Source organism: Macrotis lagotis, chromosome 4 (genome assembly GCF_037893015.1).
Source record: "Macrotis lagotis isolate mMagLag1 chromosome 4, bilby.v1.9.chrom.fasta, whole genome shotgun sequence".
Lineage (NCBI taxonomy): Eukaryota > Metazoa > Chordata > Mammalia > Peramelemorphia > Peramelidae > Macrotis > Macrotis lagotis.
In genome coordinates this window covers 181,957,912-181,975,633 of record NC_133661.1, presented here as the reverse complement: position 1 = coordinate 181,975,633, position 17,722 = coordinate 181,957,912, and the positions used below count along the sequence as shown (strand labels likewise).

The following is a 17,722-nucleotide window of genomic DNA, read 5'->3' as shown; positions in this document are numbered from 1 at the left end:
AGCAACAGGTGCTGATATACTGGGAATTATAGTCATAAAACTGCACACAGGTGGCCCTGGGTCATGGGGTTATTTCCTCACTGAAAGCAGCAGTGAGGGGCGGCTAGGTGGCGCAGTGGATAAAGCACGGGCCCTGGAGTCAGGAGTACCTGGGTTCAAATCCCATCTCAGACACTTAATAATTACCTAGCTGTGTGGCCTTGGGCAAGCCACTTAACCCTGTTTACCTTGCAAAAAAAAAAAAAACCCTAAAAAAAAAAGAAAGCAGCAATGAGATTCAGAAGCCCCCTGGGTGACTGAGCAGTCCTTTTAAGGATTGCACTGCTCACCTCCTAATGTGAGGATGAAACTGGAAAAGGTGCCCTAAAAATTGTCAGTTTACCCAACCCTAACCCGAGAGAGACAAAAACTTCTTCAAAAAAGATTCCACTGACTATCGGTACATGGAACATACATGCTCTAAGACAACACAAGAGCCAAAAGACCACAAAGACCAACTGCTCTTATTGTGAGAGAACTCAGCAGGTATGGTATCCAAATAGTAGCCCTGAGTGAAACAAGGCTGGCAAATGAAAGCCATCTACTGAAGTTGGAGCTAGATATATGGTTTTTTTTTTTTTTTTTTTTTCTGGAGTAGTCACAGTGAAAGGGAACACCATGAAGCTGGGATAGGTTTTGTAATCAAAACTAATCTAGTCAATGATCTTGAATGCCTACCAAAAGGAGTGAATGACAGGCTCATGACAATGAGATTGACACCTCCAGGAAAATGCCATGCCACCCTCAGCAGTACTTATTCCATGAAAAACACTGATGAAGTTAAAGAAAAAAATTATGGAGACCTAGAGACCCTTATAATCAATGTATCAAAAGAGGACAAGTTTATAATTTTGGGTGACTGTAATGCTAGAAAAGGCTCAGACTACCAGACAAAACAGGGAATCCTTGGGAGGAATGGAGTTGGAAACAGCAACAGCAATGATCACCTTCTACTGAAGACTTATGCATCTCAGAACCTTCTTATCACAAACACTGTTTTCTGTTTACCTAAATGCAATAAAACTTCCTGGATGTACCCTCATAGCAAATGTTGGCATCTATTAGACTATGTGATTGTAAGGAGAAGAGACAGACAGGATATAAGAGGGACAAAGGCAATGCGTAATGCAGAGTACTAGACTGATCACAGACTCATCCTCTGCAAGCTAAATATTGATATTCAACCAAAGCCGTGATCCCAAGGCAAAATGAATACTAGAAGAATTAATGTCAAGAGATTAGAGTGTTTCTCTCAACTGGAACAGTTGTTGCTAACTTGGAGGGGAAACTAAGTCAACACATAGCAGCTTTCAAAGATCTGGTGTGTGGCACTACATTTGCTCATCTGGACTAGAACATTCACAAATACCAAGACTGGTCTGAAGAAAATGAGGGGGAAATACAGAAGTTGCTAAATGAAAAACAAGAGCTCCACAGGGTTTACTAGCAGGATAGTTCATCCATTTTTCTTTCTTTTTTTTTCTTTTTGTTTTTGCAAGGCAATGGGGTTAAGTAGCTTGCCCAAGGCCACACAGTTAGGTAATTATTAAGTGTCTGAGGTCAAATTTGAACTCAGATACTGCTGACTCCAGGGCTGGTGCTCTATCCACTGCACCACCTAGCTGCCCCAGTTCATCTATTTCTAAAAAGGCAGCATTTAATTCTATCAAAAGCACAAGAAAAGCTTAGAGAGATACAGGACTCTTGACTCACTAAGAAGGTGGATGAAATTCAATTTTATGTGGACAGTAACAAACCAAAATGATTTTATGATGCCCTGAAGGCTATTTATGGACCAAAGACATATGATGCATCTCGCTACTCAGTGCTGATAGATCCACATTGATAAACAATAGGGACATGATCCTAGAAAGATGGGCTGAACACTTCCAAAAGTGTTCTTAACAGACCATCATTAATCAAGGCAGAAGCTATTGACCATTTACCTCAAGTTGAAGTCAATCAGTCCCTAAATGAAGTTCCAAATGAAGAAGAGTTTTGAATGCTCTTAGGCTCCTTTCAAGTGGCAAAGCACCTGGTTCTGTTTCTATTCCAGCTGAGATCTACAAGGTGAGGGGTCTATTGCTCATCCAAAAATTGACTGAAATTTTCCAAGTATATATTCCAAGTATATTTCCAAGGCATAAAGAAGTTATCCCCCAAGAATCCAAGGATGTCTCCATTGTCCATCTCTATAAAGGTAATGGAAATTGATCATCCTGTGACAATCATAGGGATATTTCTCTTTTAGTCATTGCAGATAAGTTTTTTTTAAGATTTTATTTATTTTGAGTTGTACAATTTTTCCCCTAATCTTATTTCCCTCCCTCACCCCCACAGAAGGCATTCTATTAGTCTTTACATTGTTTCCATGGTATACATTGATCTCAGTTGAATGTGATGAGAATTTATATCCTTAAGGAAGAAAAATAAAATATCAGAGATAATGAAATTACATAATAACTTTTCTTTCCTAAATTGAAGGTAATAGTCTTTGTTCAAACTCCACAGTTCTTTCTCTGGATACAGATGGTATTCTCCATTGCAGACAGCCCAGAATTGTCTCTGATTGTTGCACTGATGGAATGAGCAAGTCCATTAAGGTCGATCATCACCCCCATGTTGCTATTAAGGTGTACAGTGTTTTTCTGGTTCTGCTCATCTCACTCAGCATCAGTTCAAGCAAATCTCTCCAGCCTTCCCTGAATTCCTGTCCCTCCTGGTTTCTAATAGAACAATAGTGTTCCATGAAATACATATACCACAGTTTGCTAAGCCATTCCCCAACTGAAGGACATTTACTTGATTTCCAATTCTTTGCCATCACAAATAGGGCTGCTATGAATATTTTTGTACAAGTGATGTTTTTACCCTTCATCATCTCTTCAGGGTATAGGCCCAGTAGTGGTTTGCTGGATCAAAGGGTAAGCACATTTTTGTTGCCCTTTGGGCATAGTTCCAGGCTGCTCTCCAGAAAGACTGGATGAGTTCACAGCTCCACCAACAGATTTCCCATAACCCTTCCAACAATTATCACTGACCTTTCTGGTCATATTGGCCAGTCTGAGAGGTGTGAGGAGGTATCTCAGAGATGCTTTAATTTGCATTTCTCTAATAACTAATGATTTAGAGCGATTTTTCATATGACTATGGATCACTCTGATCTCCTCATCTGTAAGCTGGTAACATTCTTGCCAGTAAGATTCTTCTCAGTAGACTGATCCTTCACTTGGAAGATGGTCCCCTTCCTGAGAACCAGTGTGGCTTCAGAAAGGGTTGAGGAGCAGTCGATATGGTATTTGTTGCCCAACAATTCCAGGAAAAATCCCAGGAACAGGACTGAGGTCTGTATTTGTAGATTTGACCAAGGCCTTTGATACTAACAGTTGTGAGGGTTTATGGAAAACTATGTCAAAATTTGATTGCCTGGAGAAGTTTAACAGTATTGTATGTCCATTTCATGACAGCATGTTTGCCTAGGTTCTGGATAGTGGATGGTATTCTAGATTTCCCAGTCACCAATGGAGTAAAATAAGGATGTGTCTTTGATCCCATACTTTTTAGCATGATGTTTTCAGCAATGTTTATCAAACACCTTCACTGAGGATGAACATGGCCTCAAGGTCAGCTACTGCACTGATGGTAAATTCTTCAACTTGAAAAGACTACAAGTGGAGAGAGTTTGCAGATGACTGTGCACTCAATGCTGCCTCTGAAGCTGAGATGCAACAAAGTGTGGATCGATTCTCTGCTGCTTGTGCTAATTTTGGTCTAACAATTAATACCAAGAAAACACAGATGCTCCATCAGTCAGCACCACACCATCCATATGTAGAACTATTAATTACAGCAAATGGAGAAGTTTTGAGTACAGTGGACAAGGTCACTTACTTTGGCAGTGTCCTTTTGGGAGCTCTAGAAAAATGTATGGGAGAGAAGAGGTATTAGACTGAGTACCAAACTGAAGGTCTAGAGATCTGTTGTGCTGACCCATGGCTATATGCCTGTGAAACCTGGACAGTCTACCAGCACCATGTCAGGAAACTGAATTACTTCCATGTAAATTGTCTAAGGAAGATTCTGAAGATCACCTGACAGGAGAAGACACTGAGGTCCTTTCTCAAGCTAAACTGCCCAGCATTCCAACATTACCACAGAAAGTACAACTATGATGGGCTAAAATGTTGTTAGCCAGCCGCTTGCTTGCCAAAAAACCATTTTTATAGAGAACTCACACAGGGCAAGCACTCACAAGGGGGTCAGAAGCAGTGATACTGAGACACCTGGAAAATCTTATTGATGAACTTTAGAATTGATTGTACAGCAAGGGAGACACTGGCACGGGACCGCCCCGCATGGCGTGCCCTCATCAGTGAGGGGGCCGCACTCTATGAGGAAGGTGGAATTGAAGCAGCTCAAAGGAAACAGGACATCCATAAGTTTAGAGTACCTTCCCCAGGTGTTTACACGGACTATTCCTGCCCAACCTGTGATACAGCACTCTGAGCTCCTATTGGTCTGATCAACTACAGTCAGACAGGCTGCCATTTGTCTCAAACATAGTGCTACCATTTTGGTCTTCTTTGAGAACAAAGGACAGGAACCAACTAAGAGAGGGCAACTATAGTGGATAGAGCACCGGTCCTGGAGTCAGGAAGACCTGAGCACAAAAGCAACCTCAGACATTTAACAGTTAACTAGCTGTGTGATCTTGGGCAAGCCACTTAACCCCACTGTCTCACCAAAAAGAAAAAAAAAGCACTAAAAACTCCTCAACAACAAAAAAAGACAAAAAAGGAACATTTAAGAGTAAAAGTGGGGAGCCCTTAGGTGAGTGCAGTGGATAGAGCACCAGCTCTGGAGTCAGGAGTACCTGAGTTCAAATCTGGTCTCAGACACTTAATGACCTAGCTGTGTGGACTTGGGAAAGCCACTTAACCCCATTTGCCTTGCAAAAAAACCTAAAAATAAAAAAAAAATGTAAAAAAATAAAAGAGTAAAAGTGGGCTCTGGACTTGCAGAGCTCCAGTTTCCTTTGCGCTTTCACAGTTCTGCTTTTCCAGGTGATGTGAGGCATGGACTGTCCTGAGCCAACAGGCCCCCCGCGTCTCACAATCTACACCTGATATTCTTCAGAGACACATTGCGACTTTTTGGGTAATTGCGGCCCGACCGGGGTTCAGGTTCTCCGCGACAGACTCTGAAGGCTTGGCAGCTCAGCTCGAGAGGGGCCCTCAAAGGGAACTTCCTTCGGGCTCTTCCCGCTGAAGCGGCAGCAGAGCGGTCCGCACGCCTGGGCCAGTTGGGCGTGCGCCCCGCTACCACCGGCTGGAGCGGCTGCCAACGCCTTGCAGCGCAGCCCAGGGGCAGCAGGTGGCAGTGACCGCCGGAGCGGAGCGGGGTGGAGGGAACCGCGGCTCCGGCCCCGCGCGCCGAGGCGCCTGCCACGCTCGGGCTGCGTGACTGCTCGCGGCGCCCCGGGAGGCCAGCTGGTAGTTACTATGTCCCTCTTGCTTGATCCCCTGCGGGTGGCTTTGACCTCGGGACTGCGCCCCTAGCGGCCCAGTGGGGCACAGGCTCAGGGCGGGGAGGGGCTGCTGTTGGAGCTTTGCCCGGGCGCCCCCCGTCCCCCCCCCTTTCTTGGACGGCGGGCCACGTGGGCTGTGCCTGGGTGGGCCCTCGCTCGGGTAGAGGCCCCGCAACTGCGGCCGAGGAGGCGCACGCCTCCCAGATCACGAGATTCAAATTAGACGGCGCTGAAAAGGATTCTGGGTCACGGAGCTTCCTTTCTCACTGGACCCAGAAGGTCCACCAGCCCATCCATCCATTTTCATTGGCTGTTTTGCATTTCGCGTCCCACCCTTTCAATTCGCTATCTATTGGTTGTGCCGCTCTATCAATCACAGTCTCCTCTCCAGTCCTGCCTTCTCAAGTCCGTATCTCCACCCCCTGACGCTCCGCGCGCGTCACCTGTCTTTTCGTTCCATTGGTCGGCCCCACGCCTCTACTTTGGGGGCATGACGTCACTTCGTTGTTTTTTTTTGATTGGTTTACGTCTAGCGAGGGCCTCTGATGATTGGTTCTGGGGGTCTCTCCGTCTACTCCGGGCGGAAATCAGCTGTGCGGCTATTTGACGCTAATTGAGCTGGGGCAGCGGGGAAGCGACGCGCTCAAGATGGCGGCGTCGGTGAGTGTCGCGTGGGTCTCCCCGCCTCGTCCTGCCGCGCGGCCCTTTCCCCTGGGCCGGGAGGACATCCGTGAGGAGGGCACCCCCGCGGCGGCCTGGCCCCGGAGGTGGATCCTGCCGGGACGGAGGTGGATCCTGCCGGGAAGCCCGCCTCCTCCTCCTCCTCCTGGGTGTAGCGAGCGGCGCCTGGGCGTGGGGCGGGGGGTCTTAGAGCGGCCACGGGCCGGGGGAGCCCGGGGCCTCCCGCCCCTCCCCCGGAGGCTCCTCTCCTTGGTCTGCCCCGGCCCAACCCCCCGAGCCTCCCAGGTGCCTCCACCTTCCCCCGACCATGGTTCAGGCCCCCCTCAGTCCCCTCAGCTGATTCCGGCCTGAGAACGCCGCCCTTCCCACCCCCTGCCCGCGCAGTCTGAAGTGACCCCTCAAGCCTGGTCAGAATGACCCTTTTATCTCATTAGGATGCTAAAACTCCTGCCCCCTTTGCATGCCGAGTCTAAAATGACACCTCCTCCCCTCCCCTCCCCCTCCTCCCCAGCCAGCTTTCGGGATTTGAGTTTGGGGGTAAAGGGGAGACACCAGGACATCTTAGCTACTGTCACTTGGTTAAGGGGGTGAATGGGGAGGGGAGGACCTAGAGGAAAACAGCACCTTTAAAACTTGATGCTCAGGGGTGGCTAGGTGGGCTTAGTGGATAGAGCACCGGCCTTGGAGTCAGGAGTACCTGAGTTCAAATCCGGCCTCAGATACTTAGTAATTACCTGTAATTACCTAGCCGTGTGGCCTTGGGCAAACCACTTAACCCCATTGCCTTGCAAAGAAACTAAAAAAAAAAAACAAAAAAAACTTGATGCTCATAGCTGACCTGCAAGGCACTTTTGTCAGATTCCCCCAGCTTTGGATCATATCCTGGTCAGAAGAAAGGATCAAGAGGTCTCCCCAGCTTTGGTGACACTCCAGCCCTATGGTATTCAGGTCATGGCGGGGATCTGGAGTTAAGGGATAAAACACCATCACCCGCTGGACTACCTTGGAGGCGGAGACTGTGCAGGCATAGCTCACCAGTGAAATTTCTGGGATTGATTTTAGATGAGGGGAGAAAGGTGGTTTGATTTTTTTTTTCTTTTAACTCCCCCTTATAGGAGGTGCTGGAATCAGATCTGCCACTCGCACTGTCTCTTTTGAACAACCTCCAGGAGCAGGTGAGCAATGTGACAGCTTTAGTAGCAAATCTGTGACAGGAGTCATCTCTAACAGCGATGTGTGCCATGTCCCCTGTTCCCCCTATTTGATGGTTATTTGTAGTGAATGACTGCCTTCTTTTTTTGCCTAAAAGGCCAGTGAATGGACAATCAAATCAATTTATTAAGCATCTAACCGAGCATACAAGGACAAAGATTGAAGCAATCTACTTGCTATGAGCTCATAGTTTAATTCAGGGAGACCACTAGTATTTATAAAAATATATGCAACAGAAATACAATATTAATCAATGTAAGTATATACCAAGTAGCTAAATATAAGGTAATTTGGCAGGGAGGGCACTAAACCATGAGAGGAACTCATAGTCAGCCAAGAAAGGAATGTATGATAATGAGAGATGGATTATCTGAGGAAGAGAAGGGAGACAGTTTGTTTAGATTGCAGAGAGGGGAAATAACCAGTGAGGTTGGAAAGTTAAATTGAGACCGAGTTTTATTGATCTTTAAAAGTTATACAGGAGTTTATGTTTTTATCTTAGAGGTGATAAGAAACTACTGGAGCTGGTTGAATAGGGTGTTTAGATAGGCATTTAAGTACCTGGGTGGCTTGATGTTACTTGCTAATTTGGGTCTGACTTTGAGAGCTGAAAGGAACCTTAGTAATGTTCAGCTCCTCACTTTATGTCAGGAATTGAAACTCTGGTTTAATCACCTGGGCATGCAAGTGGCAGAACTATAGTATAGTCTCATTTCTTAATTCTAGTTCAATGTTCAATTATATTTGTCATCAGACTGAACATCCCATTGTTCCTCTTCACGTTGGTAGCACTGAATTTAGATTCTGAAGACCAAGGTTCAGGTATTCCTAGTGATTTAATCTTTTAAAGTTTATTTCTTCACTTTGAGACAAATTATACATATACTACTTACCACATGGGTAAGCTGTGAGAAATGCAGATTAGTAGGCTGTACTTTTCAGTTTCTAAGCACTGAGCTAAGTGGACTGAAAATACTATGTGAATGTGGACTTTTTTGTCATGGAGCTTGTAATTTAATTTTTGCCACAATTTTTTTTTTGTAAGACTTTGGTAAACTTCCTACCCTTTTTCAAAAATCTTCTCTACCTACTAGCACTCCTCCAAGATTACTCTCCCTTGGGATGTTGGTGGAACAGGTAGCATGCAATGGTTCAAGAAGTTCTTTTTAGCTCCTTATAGTCAACCCCAAAGCCACTTGTTGGTGTTTTTCTTTATTTTCTTTGATCTTTTTTGTAGGTAGTGGCTGTGACTTCACAAGTTCAAGCTTTGACAAAGAAAATTCGGGCTGGAGCCTACCCTACAGACAAAGTAAGAGCTGCTGGGGTTCAGGAACTGACTGACATGTTTTGCTCTTTGCTGTGGTCTTTGGGAGTGATCTGACTTTTCTTCATTTACTTCTCTTTTCATTTCCTGTTTTTTTCTTTTTCTTTAAAGTTGTTTTCGTCTTTTCTCTGAAACCTCAGTGAACAGGGCATTACCCAACTACTTAGCCACTATCTTGACTTGGTTTGTTTTATCACACTTTTTAAACTGAATTATTGGTATAAATTTTAGCTGAATATTATTTATTCAGCAAATACTTTTTATATATAAATTATATAAACATAATTTACAATACTATATATAATATAGTATGTATTATATACAAAAGATTGCTCAGGGCTGTGAGAGGTACATAGTATTGTAAAATATTGTCTCGGGTTTTTACATTTAGTTTGGACCTAAGAAATATGTAAATGACTACAGGACAGTGTTTGAAAAGCACTGCATTTAATACAATGGATAATAAGTAATTCAGAAATTAAAGGTAGAGTGAGATCACTTCTGACCTCAGAAGGACCTGGTGGGGTCTGTAGATTATAACCTTAGGGAATCAGTTGTCTTGCTGGTATCTGGTAATGTTGTGTTTTGTCTTTCTTAAGTCTTTTCAGTTGATCACTGACTCCAGTTAGTGTCTTCACTTACCTTATTCTTTTTATTACTAATGCTTCCTAATTTACATTATCTTAATGCTATCTTTTATTTTTTCTCCCTTTCTTCCCTACCACATTTTTGGAATTTACATTTTTTTCCCCTTTTGCTTTGCTTCTTTTATACCATCCTCATTCTCTGTGGTAGATTTTCTCACGCACCCTCAGCATTTTGTTAAAATGTAGCCATCTCTTAGCTATGGGGCTGATAGATATACTTTACATGTCAGAATTGGGGGAACAAACTCAACTTGAAACAAGTCTATCCTCTGTTGTTCTTTTCTTCTTCAGCTGGGTATATTTTTCTTCCTAATTCTTCTCACCTCAGGGCCTCAGCTTATTGGAGGTGAAAGACCAATTGTTACTCATGTATCTCATGGACCTAAGCTACCTCATCCTGGACAAGTCTTCTGGCAGTTCAATTCAGGAACATCCTGCAGTCCTGAGACTGGTGGAGATTCGAACGGTATGGGTCCCTGAGGGTGGTGTGTGTGCAGCAGTTCCTTGTTATGCTGTACCTGATAACAATGCTTAGGAAAGGTTGCTGAAGGAAGAAGAGTCTAGTTCTGTTCATTTACCCAGTGTCCTTTTTGATGCTTAATCTGGTCACAGTATAGTATGGTAGAAAGAACATTTAATCTTTGCTTCCAAGAATTGAGTGTTAAATCTTTCCTTTGTTTCTTCCTTGTGATCTTAGGCATAATCACATAACTTCTCAGCCTCAGTTTCTTCATCTGGAAAATGAGAGGATTGAACTAAACTGTCTCTGAGATCCAACTCCAAATCTATGGTCCTATTATCTTTTGTAGGTTTTGGAAAAGCTTCGTCCTTTGGATCAAAAGCTCAAGTATCAAATAGACAAACTGGTGAAAACAGCAGTGACAGGGAGCCTCAGTAAGTGAGGGACAAGGTGAGGCTTATTGTCCCTTAACCAGTAATTTGCCTGTGACTAATATTTCCTTGTGCTTTCTCATTTCAGGTGAAAATGATCCACTTCGATTTAAACCTCATCCTAACAATATGATAAGCAAGGTAAAGGGACTGTAACTCCCATCCCCAGGAGTTTCTTGGTCTTTTGGAAGCCTCTTATTATTCTTCCCTAACCTGTGACTTTAGGTTATGGAATTCTCAGCTTTCATTTACTCTCCATGTTTTTATCTGCTTCCTTAAAGAACCCTTGTTCATAGTCTGTGTTGTGCTATTAGAAAGGGTACCCTTTCCAATCTCTTCTCCCAATATTGTCCTTAAATTGATTTAAAACAGGGGTGTGAAACTCAAATAGATACACATATGGATCCCTGTAGGCTACTTGCATATTGATTTAGAAAACTATAGTATTATCTATATTCTGTTTTTAATTTACTTTGTTAAATATTACTTTAATTACATTTTAGTCTGATTTACTCTGGGGAGACCCAGGGCCTATGTGTGACACCTCTGGTTTAGAACAATGTATGTTCCTTGTGTAGTTGAGTTCTGAGGATGAGGATGATGAAGAAATTGAGGAAGGACAGTCTGGAGTTTCAGGAAAGAAGGCCACAAAAGGAGAACCCAAGAAATACATCCCACCTCGTTTGGTTCCAGTACATTATGGTATACTTTACCATTGCCTTTTCCATTTGACTTGTGGATTTTCTTCCCTTCTTTTCTGGACTTTGGTAATGCTTGTTTGTTTTGCTCCACAGATGAAACAGAGGCTGAGCGTGAAAAGAAACTTCTGGAACGAGCCAAGAAGAGGGCCTTGAGTAGCTCTGTCATCCGTGAGCTCAAGGAGCAGTACTCAGATGCCCCTGAAGAGATCCGTGATTCTCGGCACCCACATGCCACCCGCCAGAGTCAGGAGGATCAGCATAGGTCTGCATCATGACACTGGAGAAATATGGGACAGCATTAGGGTATTGGATGAAGATAGTTACTATGACCAAGAAGAAAGACAGCTGCTGCAGAGAGCAGGAGAAAAACCTGAAATGGCAGCTTCATAGAGGGAGGGATATCAAAACTCAGCACAATAGTGCGAGAACTTGTGAGGATATAAAAGCAACATAGTGGAGCATGCTTGTCAACTTAGGTGGGAGGAGGAGGGAGGATCTCTTCATGTTGCTCTCTGATTTATCCTCCACCTGCATTTTCTGTGTTAAAGGCAAAGAACGGAAGCAGTTCCTTGTAGAATGCATGATAAATTTAGGAAACAGAAATGGAAAAAATTGAGTCTTGGATACAGATGGATTCATCTGCCTGGTGACCCAGCATATTTAAAGTGCCTAATGAATGCTATTGAACTAATTGCTTAGGTGGAACCTTAGTTTGAGAAATAAACTTTGGTACTCATTAAGGATAAATACAATGAGGGCAAAATAAATTTCTATGGGAATAAAAATAGAAAGGATGCCTTGCAGAATCTCTAACAACCATTCTAGTAGAGGGAGAGTCAAAGACTTGGTATCTACTTAGTGTTTGTTACCTTGTTATGAGAATTCTGAGGAAATATTTAGTCAAGAGATAATAACAGGAAACTGATTGATTTTTGTAATTGGAGACATTGCTGAATACATTTTCTTTGTTTTTTTTTTTATGTGTTCCTCTGCCAGAATCAATTATGAAGAGAGCATGATGGTACGTTTGAGTGTCAGCAAGAGAGAAAAAGGACGACGCAAGCGAGCAAATGCTATGAGTTCCCAACTTCATTCCCTCACACACTTCAGTGACATCAGTGCCTTGACAGGAGGAACCCCCCATCTTGATGAGGTGAGGGTTGGAGAGTTGTGGATGGGGAACATTCTTTGCTGTTGTTGCATTACTCTGTAAGGTAGGGATAAACTTTTTCTCAGCTGAAGGAGCTCATGATCCCTTTCTCCTCCATAAAATTTATCTTCAGGACCTGAATCCCATTAAGAAGCGAAGGAAGGTGTCTAAGAAGGGCAGGAAGAAAAAAGGTCAGTGTGTGATTATCCCTGAGGTTGGTCTGGGTGGGGACTGTGGGTAGAGGTTGCTAGAGCTTTGAGGATTTCATTGTCCTGGTTTCCATTGATCTCTGAATTATCCCTGCCTGGACAATCTTCTCCTCTGGATTGGGTAGGTCATTCCTGTTTCTCAGGCTGATGATCACTCACTTATAAAGAGGACTTTTGGTCACCATCTCTGGGCTCCCACAACTGCACTGTCAATTCTCTGTTCCATTGCCCAAAGGAATGGGAGCCTTTATCTCACTTCACCTTGGTCCCCTTCTCCTAGTCTTGTGTTCTAGGAGAATATAAACCACACTGTCTAGCAGTCCTTTCCTATTTTGATCCCTTCTCTTAAGCTTTATTTACTCTTGTCTTTTTAGCTATTCCGCCCCCTGTCTTTTGCCTCACTCTCGGTTTCCCTTCCTTTCAGGTTTTCGGAGGCGGCGGTGATTTTCTCTATATGTTTATGTATACATATAACACCCTGGGACTCTTAAGCTTCATGGGGTTGTGCTGTTTATATTCAGCGGTTGTTTGCTTCAAATACATTTGTAGAACCATCTTTATTAATAAAATTAAATTAATTTTAAAAATGAAAATCCCTTTCTGACATGAATTGTATGAGTAGATAATGTGTCTTACTCAAATTGGGACCTCCCTTTTTGATCAGGGTGGTGGAAAGGGGGAAAGAAAGTGAGAGAAGGGAGAATTTTTCAAGAAAAATGTTCATTTTTGTTAGATAAACGAGAAAAGGATAGAAGACAGCAATCAGCTCTTCTGAGTCATCTTGAATATTCATTGATTCAGGAGATTCCTTTAGCTCTCTTTTGGCTTTTTTTTTAAACATGTTTTCAATAATATGGATATTACCTAAGAGGTATAATTAGTTATCCTATGTAATGTGACCTAGACCACCAGGTGGCAGTAGAGTTTCGTGAAACTACCTCATCTACTGGGCATGAGCCTGTCTATCTTAGCAGTGGGAATTTTCCCAGTTTTGTACAATCTGGACTTTTCTCGTTTATTTCTATTTTAGTATTAGAAGGGACTGGCATTCTTTGGTCAGTTAGTGAGCCTAGCCTAGGTGGATTTTTTTATGGCTATAATGTAGAGATTTTTTTCAAGCAGTATATGGAAAATCAAGGCAACTCTGTGCTTTACAAATCTCCATGCCCCTGTTATAATCAATGATTTGGTTCCTTAGTCTCAGTTGAATACAATCTGTTAGAATTAGGAATGATCTTTTATAGAAAACTTTTGAGACAATGCTAATTAACAGGCAGATTTCATAGGAAATTGATGGTTTATAAACAGACTAGATGATGATCCATCCCTAGAGCTTGAGCAGCCAAACCAATGAGGTTGAAGGCTATGTGTATCTTAAAACAAGAAGCAAACATTCCTATCTGTGGCATGAGTCTTTGAGATAGACTTTTTGAGGCCTGGGGTACCTATGCCATAGTAAACTGACATCTACATTGATGTTTTTCAGTTCATTTTTCTCTTGTTGGAAATGGGGCATGGTAGAGTTGTATTCATCTGACTCCAAGTAAATGAGTAATGCTGGAAAGAGGAAGGGGACTAAGATTGGTTGAAGCTTATGATCCTTAATGAGAGCCTAATTAAGGAGGAACTGGCATCTTCTTTTTTTTTCCCTTCTTTCGACTCTAGAATTATTAAGCAGTGATACAGATGTAAATGTAGCCAATAGATGGATGCATCTCCTTACCCTATAATTGAAACCATTATGACTGTAACTTTTAAGTTTGAATATTGATTTTTCTGGCTACCATAGGCCTGAGGAGTAAAATCTAGGTAAGAGGTGGGTTAGTAGAATGAGTGGCAGATTGATCCTGTACCATACCTGATTCTGTGGATGTTCTTAGGGATGAGTTCATATTTAGGTCCTCTTAACCCTCAAATCTTTAGGAGTGTCATATCTTGAAGCAGACTTGAGTTTAGTCCTACCTAGGACCTGTAAATAAATATCTGAACCATTCTGGAGACACTAGACTTCCTTTGATCTTCCAGGGCCATAACAGCTCACTTGGAACCACAGGTTGCAACCGAAAGTGAACCAATCTTAACTCATAGTTTAGCTCTTTACTGATAATTTGGGTTCTAATGTTTAGAAAATTCCCAAGGTAAGGGAGATTCATGTTCTTATGTGTTTCTCTTCTTTTTCTGATATTTATGAGAATATTATTTTAATTCTTGAGAAAGGATGATCTGGTAGATGGGATAGAGGAAATGAAATGCCAACATTCTTTAATAGCTATTGTCCTGATGTTGTGTCTTTCTTTTATCCCCGTCTTTATTAGTAGCTCTAGTGCTGTGAACATTCAGATGTACTGAGAGTCCCCCTAGTAGAACACTGATAACATTTCCTAAGTGACAAAGTTTTCATTGATCATTGATAATGGTTCAAAGGAACTGATAGGTTGTTAGAACCTGTTTTGAGCACCTGTCCTGTGTTAAGATATAATGGGAAATTATTAGAGTGGGAACTGTAAGACCTTGATTCTAATCCTTCTAGACTTTACCATTAACTCTCCATATGATACTTTTTCAAGTTACTTAACTACTTCTTTGTTTCATTGTTTTCATCATTGCCTGTTATTCAGCACCACGGAGAGTTCATATCATTAAAAGGGAAGGATTCAGATGACCATGCCAAAGGCAGCCTAAAGCAAGCAGTTGAGTAGTTCTGACTTAAATTTCTTTGGTTTAGATTGGTACAACTCATATGCTAGGTAAGCACTGTACTATCTCAGCCTTGAAGAATTCCTACCCTATCTACCTTGTAGATTGTATTTCTATTCATTAAGCCAGAAGTGATTCTTTTTGGTTTAGGAACCCTGTAATCACTTTAGAAGGGATTTGGACCAGCCTCAGGAATGCAGGTGGCTGAAACAGTAGATCTATGTACGGCTCTACTCCATTGGTCCTAGGCTCAGTTGCTACTAAGTCTCTTGATTGATCCAGGAAAAACTGTCTCTGTTCTCTTGCTCTTCTTTATCAGTAGGACCTGGAAAACAGTTGGGTTATTGTTACATTACTCTATTTGACTCTACTTGGATAGAGGCACCAGTACTCTGACTTTCTGCCCGGTCCTACTAATTTTATTTCCTTGATCTCATTGTTCTGGGGAATCTCAGAGAAGCCCCTCAAGCCATGCCTTTGTATGTTTAAATTATCAATAATGAGAGTATCAAATTGGAAAGAGTATATTAAAGGTCTATTTTTCATGACTTTGGGTCAGTAGGTGGCAGTATCCACTTGGTCTAGAATCCTTCCCCCCCTCCCCATACACTTTATTGTGTAACTACCCCATGCTTGCATGCTTTAGGTGGTAAGGAGTAAGTCACATTCAAATTAAAATGGAGAGGAGGAAAAGCCCTTTTGATGGAATTGAGAATTGGTGATACATAGAAGTCTTTTGGTATGGGAGGTCTTCCTTTGTGTCACCAGCACTTGGTGCAGTCTCTGGTTAGAACAAATGCTTGTTGTCTTGACTGTAGATCAGCTTGTCTGGGACACTAGTAGAGAAGTGGGGCAGATGAGTAGTATGGGCATTGGGGGCACAGAGAGGTTAAAAGAGGATAGGGTGAATTATATTCGAGTTAAGTCTAATGGACAGTTCCTTGGTAGGTTGGGAGTGGGGGAAGCAGAAGAGGGTAGAATAGATTGGAGGAAGGGAGTTGAATGCAGACAGAGCCCATGGTTGGGTTCCTTTGATGGAGAGTATAGCAGGTTGGTCTAGAGGGGCTGCCGCAATCCTGTGCTTGTCTAACTGGGAGGGGGCTGCTGATGTGTGCTGCGGCTGCATTGGCTCCCCTCCCCCATGCTTCCCAAGGAGCCAGAGGAGCACTGGCAAATCTGTCTTCATGTATTTATTATTATTAAAAAATGTGACTGATTCTTCTTCCCTAGAAGCACAACAAATACCACTGATCACATTCCTCCTTCTGTGAGGTTTCTGCTTTCTCTCGTGACCTTCTTTTCTTTACCTCCCACCCTCCCACCTTTGCTCTATCTTACTAGGGGGAGGGTGAGAGAGCTGGGTGTATTCCCCTTCTTCTCTGAGCATGGTGGCTCCCCTGGGGTTTTTAATGATGGTTGAGAGTTTTGAGGCGATGCTAGGAGTAAGCAGATGAGTGAGGGGGGCTTAGGGCTCAGGAAGCTTTTGTAATGTTTCACCACTCAGTAGGGAGGGGAAAAAATCACTTGAAAATAAAGGCAGCAAAATTACTTCTCCAGGAGGGAAGAAATCTCTATCCCTTCTTTATTCTCCTGGGTGAATTCTGAGGACAGTATGGTTATTCCCTTTGATGGAATGGAAATAGCCAGTTCTGCCCTCACTCCTAGAACCTACTTTTCTCAGGAAGGACCATTCAGTATCTATTCTTGCAACCTGTGAGTGATATTACCTGGAGGTTGGGAAGATGGGTGCCTTGGCTTTTTGGTCCCCAGCCCACCCCCCCAAGGTTCTCATGCCTGGGTTAGTGCATGCAGGCTGCCAGGGTTCTTTTGTTGCTGTATGTGAACCTTGGCCACACCCCTAGGTGGTGCTGCTGTTGCTCTAGACTCCACTCCCCTTCATCCCCCCCAGTACAATTTTTTCCCCCTACATCACCCTCCCCTCCTCCCCAACCCTCCATTGCCTGATTGTTATTCCACTAACGTCTCCCTGACTGTTCCCTTCCTCAAATTAATTTTGTGGCGCTCTTTTTCCGCAGTGCCATCTCCCTCCCCTCCCCCCTGCTCCTACTAGCTTGCTTGTTCTCTTTTCCTAACCCTCCATCTCTTTTCCTCTCCTGTAGAATTGAGATTCTTTCCTTTTTCCTTTTCTCCCCCCCCCCCCCATCTCAACTACACCCCCATTCCTATTTCACAAATGAATTTCCTGGCTAAAGGGGACTGAAGGAGTAAGAAACCTAGTGGTTTAGAGGAGAATGCAAACAAGATGGGGGAGCCAAAGGGTCAATGCTGAAGAGTAGGGCAGGAGAGTGATGGGCCTATGATGAGGGATGGGGGGGGAATAATGGAGATGGAAAAGTGATTTGGGGGGGGTGGGAGGAGGAAGGCTGTGCTCTGAAATGTGATCTATAGTTCCTCTGGGGAAGCTGCAGTCATCACTCTTTGGAGTTCTTGGCGAATACCAGCTGGGGCAGCTGGGGTACCTTTTCTAAGGGCATCTTATCTGCCTATTTTGATTGTGGCAGGTTTTTGGCCACAACCCAGAGCCTTAGCTTTCTGCCCTAGCCTGATTTCTAACCTCTTCCTTTCCCTTTACCTCACTGAGCTCATTCTGTCAAATCACTTCTCCATTTGGCTTTCCATTGGA

General features: G+C 43.2%; 1 protein-coding gene across 3 annotated transcripts; it reads left to right on the top strand.

Annotated features, from left to right (window-relative positions):
• Window positions 1-6,159: 6,159 nt before the first annotated feature.
• NGDN (neuroguidin) lies at window positions 6,160-17,411 on the top strand. 3 transcript variants are annotated; one of them, XM_074234839.1, is made up of 11 exons: window positions 6,160-6,226; window positions 7,363-7,422; window positions 8,697-8,768; window positions 9,759-9,896; window positions 10,240-10,324; window positions 10,410-10,462; window positions 10,900-11,023; window positions 11,116-11,284; window positions 12,019-12,175; window positions 12,306-12,371; window positions 12,806-17,411. In XM_074234839.1, the coding sequence occupies exons 1-11, from the start codon at window positions 6,215-6,217 to the stop codon at window positions 12,983-12,985; spliced, it is 1,116 nt and encodes a 371-aa protein (XP_074090940.1). In that variant the 5' UTR covers window positions 6,160-6,214; the 3' UTR covers window positions 12,986-17,411. The 3 variants fall into 3 exon arrangements, with proteins under 3 accessions (XP_074090940.1, XP_074090938.1, XP_074090939.1); XM_074234837.1 differs by having other exon boundaries at window positions 6,168-6,226; window positions 12,306-12,363; window positions 12,806-12,974; XM_074234838.1 differs by lacking the exon at window positions 6,160-6,226 and adding an exon at window positions 6,603-7,187 and having other exon boundaries at window positions 12,306-12,363; window positions 12,806-12,974.
• Window positions 17,412-17,722: the final 311 nt, after the last annotated feature.